This window comes from Coregonus lavaretus (assembly GCF_964263955.1).
Source record: "Coregonus lavaretus genome assembly, chromosome: 30".
Classification (NCBI taxonomy): Eukaryota; Metazoa; Chordata; class Actinopteri; order Salmoniformes; family Salmonidae; genus Coregonus; species Coregonus lavaretus.
In genome coordinates this window covers 480529-496626 of record NC_140017.1, presented here as the reverse complement: position 1 = coordinate 496626, position 16098 = coordinate 480529, and the positions used below count along the sequence as shown (strand labels likewise).

The 16098-nt window shown below is 42.7% G+C and overlaps 1 protein-coding gene across 1 annotated transcript in view; it reads right to left on the bottom strand.

The window, feature by feature from the left end:
* LOC311105359 (neuronal tyrosine-phosphorylated phosphoinositide-3-kinase adapter 2-like) overlaps positions 1-16098 on the bottom strand; it is a gene marked incomplete at both ends in the record, with an annotated part of 136883 nt that overhangs the window by 822 nt on the left and 119963 nt on the right. Inside the window, 2 exons of the mRNA XM_084147487.1 lie at positions 7556-7665; positions 9714-9914. Of these exons, the coding sequence (XP_084003613.1) occupies positions 7556-7665; positions 9714-9914 (311 nt within the window). The remainder of the gene's footprint in view (positions 1-7555; positions 7666-9713; positions 9915-16098) is intronic.

Below are 16098 nucleotides of genomic sequence, written 5' to 3'. Positions count from 1 at the left end.
TTTGTCACGAATTCAGCCGAGGCTGCCCCTCCTCCTTGCTTGGGCAGGCTTCGGCGTTCGTCGTCACCGGAGTACTAGCTGCTACCGATCCATGTTTCTATGTTCTACTTGTTTTGTCTGTAATGGTCTCACCTGTTTCCCATCTTGTAATTATGTCTTCCCTATTTAACCCTCTGGCTCACACTGTGTGTTGTGCGTGTTTGTCCATGTTTTGGTTTGTCGTATGTGAGCGGGTTTGTTCCTCCCTGCGTGGAGGTATGTTCATTAAGATACCTACGAGTAAAGTACGTTTTTCGAGTAGCTCTGTGTCCTGCGAATGACTTCGTCCTACCGCATTACACTGACACCTTGACAATTTTACATAATTTAGCAGATTCTCTTATCCAGAGCGACATACAGTAGTGAGTTCATACATGTTCTCTTACTGGTCCCCCATGGGAATTGAACCCACAACCTTCGCGTTGCAAGCTTCATACTCTACCAACTGAGCCACACAGGAATATAAATGTACTTAACAAGTCGCATAATAAGTTGCATGGACTCAGCCTGTGTGCAATAATAGTGTTTAACAATATTTTTTTAATGACTACTTCATCTCTGTACCCCACACATACAATTATCTTTAAGGTCCCTCAGTCGAGCAGTGAATTTCACTCAGAGATTTCACCATGAGGCCAATGGTGACTTTAAAACAGTTACAGAGTTTAATGGATGTGATAGGAGAAAACTGAGGATGGATCATCAACATTGTAGTTACTCCACAATACTAACCTAATTGATAGAGTGAAAAGAAGGAAACCTGTACATAAAAAAATATTCCAAAACATGCATCATGTTTGCAACAATGCACTAAAGTAATTCTGCAAAGAAATGTGGCAAAGCGATTAACCTTTTGTCCTGAATATAAATGCATAACAACACATTACTGAGTACCACTCTCCATATTTTCAAGCATAGTGGTGGCTGCGTCATGTTATGGGTATGCTTGTAATTGTTAATGAATTGTTTTTCAGGATAAAAAAGAAATGGAATGGAGCTAAACACAGGCAAAATCCTAGAGGAAAACCTGGTTCAGGAATTCACCTTTCAGCAGGACAATAACCTAAAACACAAGGCCAAATCTACACTGAAGTTGCTTGCCAAGAAGACAGTGAATGTTCCTGAGTGGCTGATTTACAGTTTTGACTTGCATCTACTTGAAAATGTATGGCAAGACATGAAAATGGTTGTCTAGCAATGACTAACATCCATTTTAACAGAATTTTGAAAAGTTAATAGGCAAATGTTGCTCAATCCAGGTGTGGAAAGCTCTAGCAACTTACCCAGAAAAACTCACAGCTGTAATCGCTGCCAAAGGAGCTTCTACAAAGTATTGACTCAGGGGTGTGAATACTTATGTAATTGAGATATTTCTGTATTTCATTTTCAATAAATTAGCAAAAATACATACAAGGGAGTAGTACACAGCGTTGCATGAGATCTTCAGTTTCTTGGCAATTTCTCGCATGGCATAGCCTTCATTTCTCAGAACAAGAATAGACTGACGAGTTTCAGAAGAAAGTTATTTGTTTCTGGCCATTTTGATCTTGTAATTGAACCCACAATTGCTGATGCTCCAGATACTCAACTAGTCTCAAGAAGGTCAGTTTTATTGCTTCTTTAATCAGCACAACAGTTTTCAGCTGTGCTAACATAATTGCAAAAGGGTTTTCTAATGATAAATTAGTCTTTTAAAATAATAAACTTAGATTAGCAAACACAAAGTGCCATTGGAACACAGGACTGATTGTTGCTGATAATGGGCCTCTGTACGCCTATGTAGATATTCCATTACAAATCTGCCGTTTCCAGCTACAATAGCCATTTACAACATTAACAATGTCTACACTGTATTTCTGATCAATTTGATGTTATTGTAATGGACAAAAAAATTGCTTTTCGAAAGAAAGGACATTTCTACGTGACCCCAAACTTTTGAACGGTAGTGTATATATTTATTTTGATCCTGACAAACTCATCAGTCTATGCTGGTGACAAGCATACACATAAGATAATGCTGCCACCACATTACTTCAAAATACAGAGGGTTTCACTCTGTGATGTGTTTAATTGGATATGTCCCAAGTGTTTATTTTAAGCCAAAAAGTGTATTTATTTGCCATGTTGTCTTGCAGTATTACCTAAGGGCCTTTTAGCAAACATAATGGATGAAATATATATTTTTTAAATACAGGCTTCCTTCTTTTCACGTTGTCATACAGGTCAGTAATGTGGAGGGAATGTAATATTGTTGATCCCTTTGTATTTTCAAGTATTGTGGTGGCAGCATTATGTTATGGGTATGCTTGTCACCGGCAGGGGCTGTGGAGTTTGTAAGGATCAAAAGAATATGAAAGGAGCAAAGCCCAGGTAAAAAGCTAGAGGAAAACCTGCCTCAGTCTTCTAAATAGATGTTCTGAACTCTGGAATAGAGTTGTATTTTTTCAGTGGGACAATTACACAAATGTTTATGCCAAAGATACCGGAATGGCTTTCCAAGAGTTGTTGAGTGTTCTTGAAGGGTCCATTCTCAGTCCTGACATTAAAACTGCTTAAAAAGGTTTGAATATTGCTGTCCAATAATGATTCCCAAACATATTTACTGAGCTTCAACAATTTTGACAACAAACAATGGATGAGTCTACAAAACATTAGGAACACCTTCCTAATATTGAGTTGCACCCCTTTTTGCCCCCAGAACAGCCTAAATTCGTTGGGGCCTGACTCTACAAGGTGTCGAAAGCGTTCCACAGGGATTCTGGCCCATGTCGACTCCAATGCTTCCCACAGTTGTGTCAAGTTGGCTGGATGTCCTTTGGGTGGTGGACCATTCTTGATGCACAAGGCAAACTGTTGAGCATGAAAAACCCATCAGCGTTACAGTTCTTGACACACTCAAACTGGTGCACCTGGCACCTTCTACCATACCCCGTTCAAAGGCACTTAAATATTTTGTCTTGCCCATTCACCCGCTGAATGGCACACAAACCCAATCCATGTCTCAGTTGTCTCAAGGCACACATACCCATTAATCTACACTGAAGTAGATTTAACAAGTGACATCAATAAGGGATCATAGCTTTCACCTGGATTCACCTGGTCAGTCTATGTCATGGAAAGAGCAGGTGTTCCTAATGTTTTGTATACTAAGAGTTGGTGAAATCTTATTCAACATTAGTTACAGGTGTAATTGTTGCCAAAGGTCCTTAGACCAAGTATTAACTCTGGGGTGTGAAGACATACGCAATCAAGACATCTTAGTTTTTCTATTTTATTCATTTACAAAATGCTCTATACATGTTATTTTACTTTTAAAATGTGAAGCAGGTTGTGTAGATTTGTAGTGGGAAAAATGTAATTGAATCCCTTTTTAGATTTAATTTTAAGGCAGCAAAATGTGACAACAGTGGAAGGGGTGAGCAGACTTTCACTAGGCACTGTATTTGTATGATAGATGTATGTGTTGTGAAGTGTGTGTTGTTGGTGTCTGGAAAGAGTACAAATTGTGAGTAGTCTAGGTCAGTGGTTTTTAACCGGTGTACCGCGGCACACTGGTGTGCCTTGAGGAACTCTCAGGTGTGCCGTGAAACTTTTCCTAATTTTGATAATTTTTTGGAACGCTCTAAACGTGACCTGTGGAATGAACATGGGATTTTGACTTGGGAGCACCAGTGCCACTCAGATAATACATTGAATGACACACATGGTTACATCTGTATCGTTGTTTCAAGTCCAGTGCGCTGGAGCTGTTGTTACATTTGTATAATTTGAGGGGCGCACAACGAGCATAGTCATTTGTATCATTTTACTTCTCCTGTGAGAACCATTAGCACAGGCAAGTCTGACAATGCTTAGCAGTACCACAGCCTCTGCCAAAGAAACAAATGGAGCATGGCTTTGGGTCTGTGGTTGCACCTTTACAATGCCAAAAACCTCTCATCTCTAGACCTTTCCGTTCAAAAGTAAGACCTATTTCACCGGAGCTACCAGTTTTTCTTTCTATAGGAGATTTGCAGGACGCTTTTAAATGGGTACACATAAATTAAACATGAGTACGGAACTATGAAAATAGTTAAAATAAACCCTATTTAAACTATGAAGAAAAACAAATGTCACAGAAAATGGATTATTTGCAGCATGAATCAGATGAGATGGACGTCATTGCCACTAAATAAATTATTAGGAAAAGTTTAGGTGTGCCACAGAACTTTTTCTCCCGTCAAGGTGTGCCACGGTTAAAAAAAGTTTGGGAACCAATGGTCTAGGTGTATGTTATAGACAGAAGTAGAAAATAGTTGGTAGTGAGTGCTACTCAGTCCTGTGTAGCTCAATTGGTAGAGCATGGCGCTTGCAACGCCAGGGTTGTGGGTTCGATTCCCACGGGGGACCAGTATGAAAAATGTATGCACTGGATAAGAGCGTCTGCTAAATGACTAAAATGTAAATAATGTGTTGGTTGTGAAGTGTGTGTTGATTTTGTCTGAAAACGGCAGGTCTATATTGTGGGTAGCCTACGTAGTCTAGGTGTGTATAACACTATATGACGTATTGATGTGTATAAGACTGTCCTGCTTTCCATTAACAGTAAAACCCAGTGTCATCATTGACCAAGGCTTTATATAACACTAAATTCAAGTGTAGACATTACGGTAATCAAATATTCAATTATTCAGATAGCAAGTTTAAGCAGACTTATCTAATTGTGAAGCATGGCCCACTGCATGTGCATACACACAAATACACAAACATTCACACAGAGAGACATTCATTTGAAAACACACATAACAACAAATGCTTTTTCTCAGAATAGATAGACAAGGACACAGACACAAAAATGACACGGAAATGGAGGAATGACAGAAGGATTTTACAAGGTTTTATTTTCTTGGCTTCTGTTTTGATTGGATTACTTTCAGTAGGATAGGCCTTCTGTTTTTAGTTAGACTACTTTTTCTAAGAACTGCGGAGTGACAATGAAGAAGGCTGGGTAGCTTAGTTCTGAGTCGTGCAAATGGTTGGGTGACCTGTCATAGTGTGTGTGTGTGTGTGTGTGTGTGTGTGTGTGTGTGTGTGTGTGTGTGTGTGTGTGTGTGTGTGTGTGCGTGCGTGCGTGCGTGCGTGCGTGCGTGCGTGCGTGCGTGCGTGCGTGCGTGCGTGCGTGCGTGCGTGCGTGCTTGTTGTGTGTGTGTTGTGTGTAGAGAGATACGTATGTATACATCAATGTGACATGTTCAAGCATGGTTGATCACTCATGAAGAGATATAAGAAGAAAAAAAAAACTTGTTCCATAAACAACAGCATACACAAACACAAAGTGCTCTCAATAAAAATTCCACATATGTTGTGTGCCGTGAGAAAGTATTTGCCCCCTTTCTGATTTTCTCAATTTTGGCATATTTGTTATTATATTTTGTTATCAGATCTTCAACCCAAACCTAATATCAGATAAAGTGAACCTGAGTGAACAAATAACACAACAATTACATAATTATTTCATTTATTTGATAAACAAAGTTATGCAACACCCAATTCCCCTGTGTGAAAAAGTTATTGCCCCCTTACACTCAATAACTGGTTGTGCCACCTTTAGCTGCAATGACTGCAACCAAATGCTTCCTGTAGTTGTTGATCAGTCTCTCACATCGCTGTGGAGGAATTTTGGCCCACTCTTGCATGCAGAACTGCTTTAACTCAGCTACATTTGTGGGTTTCCAAGCATGAACTGCTCGTTTCAAGTCCTGCCACAACATCTCAATTGGGATTAGGTCTGGACTTTAACTAGGCCATTCCAAAACTTCAAATGTGTTGCTTTTTAACCATTTTCATGTAGACTTGATTGTGTGTTTTGGATCATGGTCAGCTGCGCTTCAGCTTCAGCTCACATACGTATGGCCTGACATTCTCCTGTAGAATTCTCTGATACAGAGCAGAATTAATGGTTTCTTCTATTAAGGCAAGTCGTACAGGTCCTGAGGCAGCAAAGCATCCCCAAACCATCACACCACCACCACCGTGCTGGAACGTTGGTATAAGGTTCTTACTGTGGAGTGTTTGGTTTTCGCCAGGCATAATGGGACCCATGTCGTCCAAAAAGTTATACTTTTGACTCATCTGTCCATGGAACATTCTTCCAAGAGTCTTGATCATCCAGGTGCTTGGCAAACTTTTGTCAACTTTTTGGACGAGATGGGTCCCATTATGTCTGGCGAAAACCAAACACTGCATTCCTCCACAGTGATGTGAGAGACTGATCAACAATCAACAATTACAGGAAGGTTTTGATTTTGATTACAGTCATTGCACCAAAAGGTGGCACAACCAGTTATTGAGTGTAAGGGGGCAATTACTTTTTCACACATGGGAATTGGGTGTTTGTTAATTAAAGAAAGAAAATTAATATATTGTTTTTTTGTTATTTGTAAACTCAGGTTCCCTTTATCTAAGGCCTCCTGTAGCTCAGTTGGTAGAGCATGGCGCTTGCAACGCCAGGGTTGTGGGTTTGATTCCCATGGGGGGCCAGTATGAAAAATGTACGCACTCACTAACTGTAAGTCGCTCTGGATAAGAGCGTCTGCTAAATGACTAAAATGTTAATCTAATATTAGGTTTAGGTTGAAGAACTGATAGCATTCAGTATCAAAAATAGAGAAAATCATAAAGGGGGCAAATCATTTTTCACAGCACTGTATATACATACATCAAACATGAAATTAGTCACGTTTGGTCATTTTTAGAAGGGAAGAGGAGAAACTGCATATCTTGGGAACTGACAGTGCTGCTAGGGAGAAAAGCAGTTAAAAGCACGGGAAAAGACAGTTAGAACAGTTAAAATGCAAGGTATAGGTCAAAGTGCTGGTCAATGTATAGATCAAAGGGTCAGGTTATCGCATGGATGGTCATAGAGGTAAAAGAAAAGGGGCAATTGAAGGTGCCAGTTATCGACCAGATCAAGTCCAGGTTACGGGCCAGCTAAAGGCACAGGTGGAGGTAAGGTCAAAGTACAGTGGTACGGTTCCAGTAAATTGGAAGTTTTATTTAGCGTACAAAGGGAAGTGCCAGCTAAATGTAAGGGCCAGCTAAATGAAGTAGGGTCAGGTAGGTATAGTGGTAAAAGTAAAAGGAGGAGGGAGGGAGAAAGCTTCCCCTGGCTCCTCGTCCTGAGATGGAAACAGATGATTATATCACTGAGGTTAAATGTCTGTATATATGAGTATACCCATCAACTTGAAATACCACAGGATGAAGAAAGATGTCTCCACAAACACAAAACACAAATGAGCAGAGTGCCCCTGGATAAATGCAATACAGAACGAGACAAAACAAGGGTCTAGCTACAGAGTGGGGGGACAGGTGACGGGGGGACGGGGGACGCGTTGAGGAACAGACGATTTGGGGATGGGGTCAGACAGCCGACACACAGGTGAACACAGAGAGGCGGAGACAAAGGCCCCACACGGGCTCACACACACTTTCTTTCTAGCTCGCTCTCTTATTCTGTGGTGGTATGCGGCGGTACCTGACTATAGCCTGGCTGAGGCTCGGAGGGCTGGTGCTGGGGCGTCCCGCACGGGGAAGGAACCCCCGATGTAGAGGCTGACCGGCCCAGCTTACACACCGCTTTAGATTCTGTAGGGAGACATGCTCAGTCAGTTAGGATGTACAGTACGTTGTTGCGAGGGATGTTGTGAGGACCTAAGTGTTGTAAGGACCTATATTGTTGTCAGGACATATAGGCACATTTGCCCTGTGCTTCGTTAGCTGTGCTTTAGCCTTCAATAGGAGTTAAAACCCAAATACTTAAACCCAATTCTATCGGTTAGCTAACCTTGACTGCTCTGTCCTCAGTACCTGCGTTTATTAACTTAATCTCAGTTGCACTGAATGTCAGAATTGCATAGTGGTCACAGAAGTTACATTTCAGTTGCATTTGACTTGAACCAACTCAGGAGTTAATTCAAGAAGAGATCAATCTTAATTTACAGTGCATTCGGAAAGTATTCAGACACTTTGACTTTTTCCACATTTTGTTACGTTACAGCCTTATTCTAAAATGGATTAAAAAAAAATATATCCTCATCAATCTACACACAATACCCCATAATAACAAAGCGAAAACAGGTTTTTAGAAATGTTCCACCTGTGGTAAATTCAATTGATTGACACACCTGTCTATATAAGGTCCCACAGTTGACAATGCATGTCAGAGCAAAAACCAAGCCATGAGGTCGAAGGAATTGTCGGTAGAGCTCCGAGACAGGATTGTGTCGAGGAACAGATCTGGGGAAAGGTACCATAACATTTCTGCAGCATTGAAGGTCCCCAAGAACTCAGTGGCCTCCATCATTCTTCAATCGAAGAATTTTGGAACCACCAAGAATCTTCCTAGAGCTGGCCGCCCGGCCCAACTGAGCAATCGGGGGAGAAGGGCCTTGGCCACGGAGGTGACTATGAACCGGGAGAACCTTCCAGAAGGACAACCATCTTGGCAGCACTCCACCAATCAGGCCTTTATGGTAGAGTGGCCAGATGGAAGCCACTCCTCAGTAAAAGGCATATGACGGCCCGCTTGGAGTTTGCCAAAAGGCACCTAAAGACTCTCAGACCATGAGAAACAAGATTTTCTGGTCTGATGAAACCAAGATTGAAATATTTGGCCTGAATGCCAAGCGTCATGTCTGGAAGAAACCTGGCACCAACCCTACAGTGAAGCATGGTGGTGGCAGCATCATGCTGTGGGGATGTTTTTCAGTGGCAGGGACTGGGAGGGAGCAAAGCACAGAGAGATCCTTGATGAAAACCTGCTCCAGAGCGCTCAGGACCTCAGACTGGGGTGAAGGTTCACCTTCCGACAGGACAACGACCCTAAGCACACAGCCAAGACAACGCATGAGTGGCTTCGGGACAAGTCTCTGAATGTCCTTGAGTGGCCCAGCCAGAGCCTGGACTTGAACCCGATCAAACATCTCTGGAGAGACCTGAAAATTGCTGTGCAGTGACACTCCCCATCCAACCTGACAGAGCTTGAGAGGATCTACAGAGAAGAATTGGAGAAACTCCCCAAATACAGGTGTACCATGCTTGTAGCGTCATACCCAAGAAGACTCAAGGCTGTAATCGCTGCCAAAGGTTCTTCAAAAAATACTGAGTAGAGGGTCTAAGTACTTATGTCAATTTTTGTTTTTTATTCATTTTTAATTAGCAAAAATGTATTTTTGCTTTGTCATTATTTGTCATTAAACAATTTAATCAATTTTAGAATAAGGCTGTAACGTAACAAAATATGGAAAAAGTCAACGGGTCTGAATGCTTTCTGAATCCACTGTATCAAGGAATATGAGCCACATTCTGTACACATTATAATTTTATGATGTAACATTAATTTCTTTCATCATATCTGAATAATTTATCCTACCTTGACATTATGCATTTTTTTCTGTTTAAAAAGACGTGCACCCATATAGCCCACTTATAATTCTTGGATGTCATACCAATACATTTTGTAGACATGTGTCTTCTAAACTATTAGCGCTTACCAATCGAACACTATAGGCTCCAACATTGGAAGACAAATAATATTTCACTATTTCCACTTCATTCAAAACCAATCAATATCGAAACATTTCATTTCTGTCATTAAAAACAAATTGTGTGTAACTCCAGGCAGAGGACCTCACCTGTGCCCCCACTCCCCAGCATCATGGTGGGGCTGACAGAAGAGCGTCCCAGGCGGCTGGGCGTGGCAGTGGGGGTGGATGAATGTCCGGAGGGCCCATCCCACTCCTGGGATTTGGGAGACTCCTGGCTGCCTCCGTGGTGAGCTTTGCTCTCGTGCCTGGACAGAGGTTCTGTACTGTGGCTCCTGGTCTTGGCCTCACCTGGGAGGGAGAGGGTTGTTTTGAAAAGGCAATATATATGCATGTTGCCACCACTACACTAAAACCTCTGGACTCAGTGTACCATAGTGCCCTTCCTGTTATTACTGGTTTCGCACCCACTATTGTATTTTATATAAAAATCTAGGCTCGCCTGGTTTCCATTTCTGTATAAGGCAGTTTTACAGAAACTCCCTGTGGCTGCGTTTACACAGGCAGCCCAATTCTGATCTTTTCCCCAATTATTGTAGAAAGAGCTGTCAAAAGACCAATAACTGGGAAAAGATCAGAATTGGGCTACCTATCTCACATCCCTTCTTAATTGGAGACATACCACCTGTGTTTATACAGCCACACTAAGAACCTAATTCAGATTTTTGTTTCATATCCAATCTTTATTTATGACTGTCCACACTCAGTTTTACATGTGACCCATATCAGATTTGCGCATTCACACTGATGTAGCCTCTGAAGTAGCATACAGATGGAATGCTCATTTCCTGTCACTGTTCCTTTAAATCTTGGGTGCTTGCTGTAGTAGTGGCAGATCATTTGCAAAAAAGCCACTTCACAGCAAAAACATCTGATCCAGACTGAGGTCACATATGGAACATCAGAATTGTATCAGGATTGAGATCCATATATGGATGTGGTATACTTTTGAAGTCAAAAGATTAGATTCCATATGTTTTTTTCTCTTCTGTTTACCCATTAGTGAAAAGATCAGATAGGTGTCAGATATGGAAATAATTAGCATAACATCTGAATTGGGCTTCCTGTGTAAACACAGCCATAGACATGCTCACAGAACTGGCTTGTTCTTGATGTCCTCCATACCTCATCAGAAATAGGGAAAACTGCATTTGGATTATATGCCCCTCAGACATGGAATGAACTCCTGGGTAAATTGAAAACCTATTCCCCTATGGTTGTTTTAAGACTTTGGTTGGAGACCTGCTCATAGAGGACTGCACATGCCATGATTGTTTGATTGATTCTGTGTATTTTGTATGTTGTATTTACTTCCCTAGTGTATACATTGTATTTGATGTGTGTGTTTTGTATTTTATATGTTGTGCATGGGTCATTTGAAAAATAGTCCTGGGTCTCTCAATATGACTTCCCTGTCTAAGCAAAGGTTAGTATTTACTTCAAGAGTGTATTTATTTTGTATTGATGTAAGTGTTTTTTTATTTTGTATGTTGTGCAGGAGTCATAAAAAAATAAAAATAAAAGGGTTTTAATTTGACTTCCCTGACTAAATACATTTGAAATCAACCCAAAGAAATACAAATACAAATGTATGTTGATAAGAAAGGATCAGATCTTCAATCAGGGCACCTCTCAGATCAACAAAGCACAGGTCCCTATGGAGTCCTGGGGTCTTTTGGAATGTACAGGTACTGCAGTATGTTATGACCACAGGGTGTCACTGTAAAGATGAATACTGTTGGGTGTAGAGGGGTGTAGCGAGGAAGGGAGGAGGTCATACTAGCAAACATTTAGCAGATGTCTAAGGTTGTGTACATTGTGTCAAGAGGAAGCTATAGCAATGCCAGATGGCCTATTATCTCTGTACAACTCCTCAGGTTGAATGGTCTAGCACCCTACACCAGCCAGATCATGGTGTCCTGTTCCGTTCATCCCTTCTCTTCTACACTGTCCATTTCTGCATGCTTATTCTCCTCATGCTTTCTCCTTTCTCCGCCCGCCCGTCATCCTCCCTCTGTTCCTGTCCTCTGCTGGGTGGCTGGGCTGTCTTTTTATACCCTGCGCCCTGCGCTCACAGCCTGTCCATTTGCCACCACTTTCATCACATCCATCATGTGTGCTAAAGGCATTAAGGAAATTGCTTTGCTAGCAGATGAAAGCTTTTCAATTATATTCACTGGCAAGAGTATGAGCCGTAAATAACCTTCTTGAGCACGGCCCATTGGCCAGCCAGAGCAGGAGAGAGAGAGAGAGAGAGGGAGAGAGAGAGAGAGTGTTTTAGTGTTGCCATGTCGCCCCGTAGCACTCAAATCTGTAGCCATCAAATGCTTTATAAGGCTGGTCACAGCTCACATCAACACCATCATCCCAAACACCCTGGACCCACTCCAATTAACATACCACTCCAACAGCTCCACAGATGACGTAATCTCTATTGCACTCCACACTGCCCTTTCCCACCTGGACAAAAGGAACACCTACGTGAGAATGCTGTTCATTGAGCATGCTGTTCATTGAGCACCTTGGCGTTCTTCGGCACAGGGACAATGGTGGTCTGCTTGAACCATGTAGGTATTACAGACTGGGTCAAGGAGAGGTTGAAAATGTCAGTGAAGACACTTGCTAACTGGTCAATGCATGCTCTGAGTATGCGTCCTGGTAATCCGTCTGGCCCTGCAGCCTTGTGAATGTTAACCTGTTTAAAGGTCTTACTCACATCGGCAACGGAGAAAGTGATCACACAGTCGTCCGTAACAGCTGGTGCTTTCATGCATGGTTCAGTGTTGCAGATTTGTCTGTAATCCATGGCTTCTGGTTGGGATATGTACATACGGTTGCTGTGGGGACGACAACGTTGATGCACTTATTAATGAAGCCGATGACTAATGTGGTAAACTCCATCGGATTCCATCGGATGAATTGCGGAAAATATTACAGTCTGTGCTAGCCAAACAGTCCTGTAGCTTAGCATCCGTTTCATCGGACCACTTCCGTATTGAGTTTTTATACTGGTACTTCCTGTTTGAGTTTTTGCTTGTAAGCAGAAATCAGGAGGATAGAGTTATTGTCACGCCCTGACTTATGGGACTCTGGTATGTTGAGTCAGGGTGTGGTGTTCTATGTTGTGTTTTCTAAGTTGTCATTCTAGGATTGTATGTCTATGTTTGGCCGGGTGTGATTCCCAATCAGAGACAGCTGTCGCTTGTTGTCTCTGATTGGGGATCATACTTAGGCAGCCTATTGGCACTCGTTAGTTGTGGGATCTTGTTCCGTGTATAGGTTTGTTGTGTGTTCAACCTTAGGACTTCACGTTTTGTTTGTTTATTGTTTTGTCGTGTGTTTATCAGTTAAATAAACATGTACGCATTTCACGCTGCGCCTTGGTCTGACCCGTCCTTAAACGAACGTGACAGAAGATCCCACCAAACACGGACCAAGCAGCGTGCCCAGGAGCAAACACCCTGGACACAGGTGGGGAAGATTTGGTCTTAGGAGGAGATATTTGCGGGAAAAGGACCCTGGGCAAAGAAGGAAGCCCAGGCAGGAGAGGAGCAACGGCAACACAGAAGCCGGCCGAGGAGGAAGCCCGAGAACCAGCCCCAATAAATGTTTTTGGGGGGGGCTAAAGGGGTGGTCGGGGAGCGAGAGAGAAGAGCCCCGACCACTTCACCCGGTGGGTTTCCAGATTCCAGAGGATAGTGATCGCTGTTCTGATGTCCAGAAGCTCTTTTTGGTCTTAGGAAACAACATTATCTACAAAAAAAGTTAAGATCAGCACAAAGAAATAACACACAAAATAGCACAATTGGTCAGGAGCATGTGTGTGTGTGATCTGCATCAAGATAGGCGTATGGGAGAGGCAGTGTGTCACAGAAGTTCTGGGATCATGCTAATTCCCCTTGCTGGACACACACTCCTAACAATGGCTGACAGCGCCTGGGCACACACACCACCCGTTGGTCTTGCCTCCTCCATGCTGCCTCAATCCCACAGCACACACATGATAACATACACACTATACACACACGTACACATGGATTTTGTGTTGTAGATATGTGGTAGTAGAGTAGTGGCCTGAGGGCACACACTTAATGTGTTGTGAAATCGGTTGTGAAATGTATTGTAATGTTTACATTTTTTTATATAACTGTCTTAATTTTGCTGGACCCCAGAAAGAGCAGCAGCTAACGGGGATCCATTATAAATACAAATACAAATGCTGTCTGTTTTCTCTCTCCACATCTCCCTGGCTCTCTGATACACCGAACACACACACACAGACGCATGCACACACACTCACACACACACACACACACACACACACACACACACACACACACACACACACACACACACACACACACACACACACACACACACACACACACACACACACACACACACACACACACACACACACACACACACACACTGCCTCCCTCTCTCTTTGTGTCTCTTCCTCTATTCTCAACACTGTCTATCTTTCTCCCTCTGACAATGCTCTCTCACTCTTTTTGTTCTTTCTTAAATGGCCTGTCTCTCTCTATTTATCTCTCAGGGTCTCTGGGTAGAAGACAGCTTGACAGGTATAATCCGTGGGTGGATATATTCAATACTTTTTAGCAGTCACTCTCTGAATTTACATAGATAATTTGAGACATTTGTAACAGAACTGAAGATTAACATTTATTGAGGTATTACTTTAAGAAGCTACACTTGAGGTGGGGATCCGGAAGAATCTGGGTCAGTCCCTCTCAACCCAAACCAACCTGTCTCAACCAAAATAAAAATAAATATAGCAGCCATCTGTCAATAACAAAATGATTTCCATATTGTACATCCAACTTAAAATGTATAGTTCAGCTGATAATATCCTTTCATCTTTAAGTTGAAAGGACATGAAATATTGCAGCTAGTTGCCTTGATTTTTTAAGTTGACTCAACTACAAATGTTTTATAGTGTGTGTGTGTGTGTGTTTGTTTGTATGTGCATACATGTGTACGTGTGTGTGTGTGCTCATATGAAAATTATTTATGAAGCTTAAATAGCAAATGTGTATGTTCTGCCATTTGTCTTATAAGTCAGATATTACAATAATCTATCATGAATCATATATGTGTCTGCCATATGAGAATTTAATGTAAGAATCTTATAGGATTTTTTATGCATCTTTTCCATGTGGGTAAACACTACGACTCTCGACTATCATCCGTGCCATGTGTTTGTTCCTATTCCTGTTTGCATGTTGTTTTCCCGCTACTCTCTGTGCTGTGCTGTGAGTCTCAGGATGCAGGCAGTGCCAGGCCTATATATAGGCCAGCCATGCTGTGCTATACTGCTGCTACACCACTACACCACTACACTCTTCTAACCTGGATCCTCTCTGTGCTGTGCTGTGCTGTCAGTCTCAGGATGCAGGCAGTGCCAGGCCTATATATAGGCCAGCCATGTTGTACTGCTGCTACACCACTACACCACTACACTCTTCTAACCTGGATCCTCATTGTGCTGTGCTGTGAGTCTCAGGATGCAGGCAGTGCCAGGCCTATATATAGGCCAGCCATGCTGTGCTATACTGCTGCTACACCACTACACCACTACACTCTTCTAACCTGGATCCTATATGTGCTGTGCTGTGCTGTCAGTCTCAGGATGCAGGCAGTGCCAGGCCTATATATAGGCCAGCCATGTTGTGCTATACTGCTGCTACACCACTACACCACTACACTCTTCTAACCTGGATCCTCTCTGTGCTGTGCTGTGCTGTCAGTCTCAGGATGCAGGCAGTGCCAGGCCTATATATAGGCCAGCCATGTTGTACTGCTGCTACACCACTACACCACTACACTCTTCTAACCTGGATCCTCTCTGTGCTGTGCTGTGCTGTGAGTCTCAGGATGCAGGCAGTGCCAGGCCTATATATAGGCCAGCCATGCTGTGCTATACTGCTGCTACACCACTACACCACTACACTCTTCTAACCTGGATCCTCTCTGTGCTGTGCTGTGCTGTGCTGTGAGTCTCAGGATGCAGGCAGTGCCAGGCCTATATATAGGCCAGCCATGTTGTACTGCTGCTACACCACTACACCACTACACTCTTCTAACCTGGATCCTCTCTGTGCTGTGCTGTGCTGTCAGTCTCAGGATGCAGGCAGTGCCAGGCCTATATATAGGCCAGCCATGTTGTACTGCTGCTACAGCGCTGCACTACTATGCTCCAGAATCTTCTAATCTCCCCTGCCTCTCTAGCCCCAAGCTGCTGGATCCTGGAGGTAACACTGCTATTGGATGCACAGAGCTTCCTTGAGGTATCGCAGCCAATCAGAGGGCCCAAAATATCTCCCCCTGGCACCAGAGCAAAGGCCTTGGCCAATCAGAAAACATTTAACAATAAGACAACACAGCCAAGTCCTATGACAGGAGACTGGTATTCGCCGAGCAAGTTAACACAGAATTACAGTATTGCTGTGGA